This window comes from Apteryx rowi, unplaced genomic scaffold (genome assembly GCF_003343035.1).
Source record: "Apteryx rowi isolate R43461 unplaced genomic scaffold, aptRow1 scaffold_1208, whole genome shotgun sequence".
NCBI classification, from domain to species: domain Eukaryota; kingdom Metazoa; phylum Chordata; class Aves; order Apterygiformes; family Apterygidae; genus Apteryx; species Apteryx rowi.
This window is the reverse complement of record NW_020447429.1, coordinates 23904-25668: the sequence shown is the minus strand read 5'-3', so window position 1 is coordinate 25668 and position 1765 is coordinate 23904. Positions and strand designations below refer to the sequence as shown.

At 64.5% G+C, this 1765-nt stretch overlaps 1 protein-coding gene across 1 annotated transcript in view; it reads left to right on the top strand.

The window, feature by feature from the left end:
• Positions 1–480: 480 nt before the first annotated feature.
• Positions 481–1765, top strand: part of ARID3C (AT-rich interaction domain 3C) — an 8840-nt gene continuing 7555 nt past the window's right edge. Inside the window, exons 1-2 of the mRNA XM_026090917.1 lie at positions 481–606; positions 1231–1303. Of these exons, the coding sequence (XP_025946702.1) occupies positions 481–606; positions 1231–1303 (199 nt within the window). The remainder of the gene's footprint in view (positions 607–1230; positions 1304–1765) is intronic.

Here is a 1765-nt window from a genome sequence, read left to right as displayed (position 1 = left end):
AGAGGGGAGCTTGCAGGAGGCAGGGCGCAGGGCGAGGCGTGCAGGGCACCGCGGGTCCTGGTGTCGATGCCGAGGGTGCCTTGGGTGACGGGATCGCGGGACATCGTTCGGAGCGCGCCGGGCCCGGCGCCTGGCTGCTGACACCTCTGCCGGCCCGGCTCCCTTTATCTGCCCGGTGAATGATGTGCTGTGCAGAGGGGGCGATGCGCCTATTGGTTTTTAACGGCCTTTCCCAGCACAATTGTTTTTTAAACGACTCTATTTTGCGCCTGACTTTGTTTTCCAGCTTGCATTTCTTTGTATATGTTTTGGAAATCCATTCCGGACTGCTGAGTTTTGTTTCTTTTCAATGGCTTTAAATTCTTGCCTGGCTCGCTGGGAGGAATTGGTGTCTATAGCGCCTTCGATTGGTGCTAATTTTTCCTTCATGTGCTCTGACTTTTACTGCTGGGCCATCGATCTGGCGGGCTCCAATTTGTCATGGTCACCGAGGGCCTGTGCTGGAATCAGGCAGGTCCCGGGGTGTTACGTGGTGCCAGTGTTATGGCATCGTGCCCCTGGTTTCGGGAGTCCCCTTGTCTCCCCAGCTCCTTCCTCCAGCTGCAGGTCTGGGACTCCGGATCGGCCTGGGGGTTGCGTCCATGGGTGCAGAGCTGAGTCCATCAAACACATACACGTGCACAACCACACGCGTGTCTTGCACAGTCGCATGCACGCTCACCGGAGCGGTGTGCGCACAAACCCGCCGGGACGTACAGGCAGCCGTACCGGCACGCACGCAGCAGCGGACGCGCAAGCTCCTGCGCGCACGTCTGCAGACCTGCTCACACGCTCGCACACTTGGCCGGGGTGCAGCGGGGCCAGGCAGCCCCGGAGGTGCCCCGGGCGTGGGGAAGAGACCTCTTCTCTCCCAGAAGGGCTCCTCACCCTCTTTGGAAACCCGCTGCTTCACCCACCCTCTTGCCCCCGGCCCCGGGGACCCACTTGCCACGTGGCTCTGGCCTTCGCTGCGGCTCTGCCTGCATTGGCATCATCTTGCTCCCAGAAACGCCGGCGAGCAGCAGGGAAACCGAGGCACCCAAGCAGCCTGTCGGCAGCGAGGCCGCAGAGCGCGGGCTCTGGCGGGGTGGGGAGCCCCCGGCACCCGGCGATCCCCGTGCTGCCCCTTGCACGCGTGGGCGCGTCGGGACCTGCCGGCGGCGCTGACCCCTCTCCCTCTGCCGCCCGCAGCTCTACGAACTGGACGAGGACCCGAAACGCAAGGAGTTCCTGGACGACCTCTTTGGCTTCATGCAGAAGAGAGGTAAAGGTGGGTGGCTTGGGGTGGGCGCTGGCTGGCACCCGGCCCCTGCGCGCGGCTACCTGCGGGCGCTCGTGCCGTGTCCCGCTCGGGCACCGAGCTGCCCCAGGTCTCTGCGAGCCGATGCTCGTTAGCGGTGCCCGGGGAGCAGGGCCAGCGCCGCGGGCAGCGCCGGGCGCCCAGGGGTTAAGGGCCCCGCCAGCCGGCCCGGCCGCATCGGAAATCTTTGCTATCGGCGCGGGGGGCCGAGCCAGCTCCCGGGGACTCGATAAATGCTTTAACCTTCGCCCTCCCCRGCTGGGCCTGCGACAATTAAAAGTTGCCGAGCGCGGGCGTGCGGCCGGCCGTATTAATTAGAGCCTTTTGCCGGTGTGTGGATTAATGAACACGCCGCTCGATAGCCAGTAAACCCCCGGCAGAGGTTAATGCCGAGCTAATTAACGGGGGACGGCCGGGAGGGGGGGG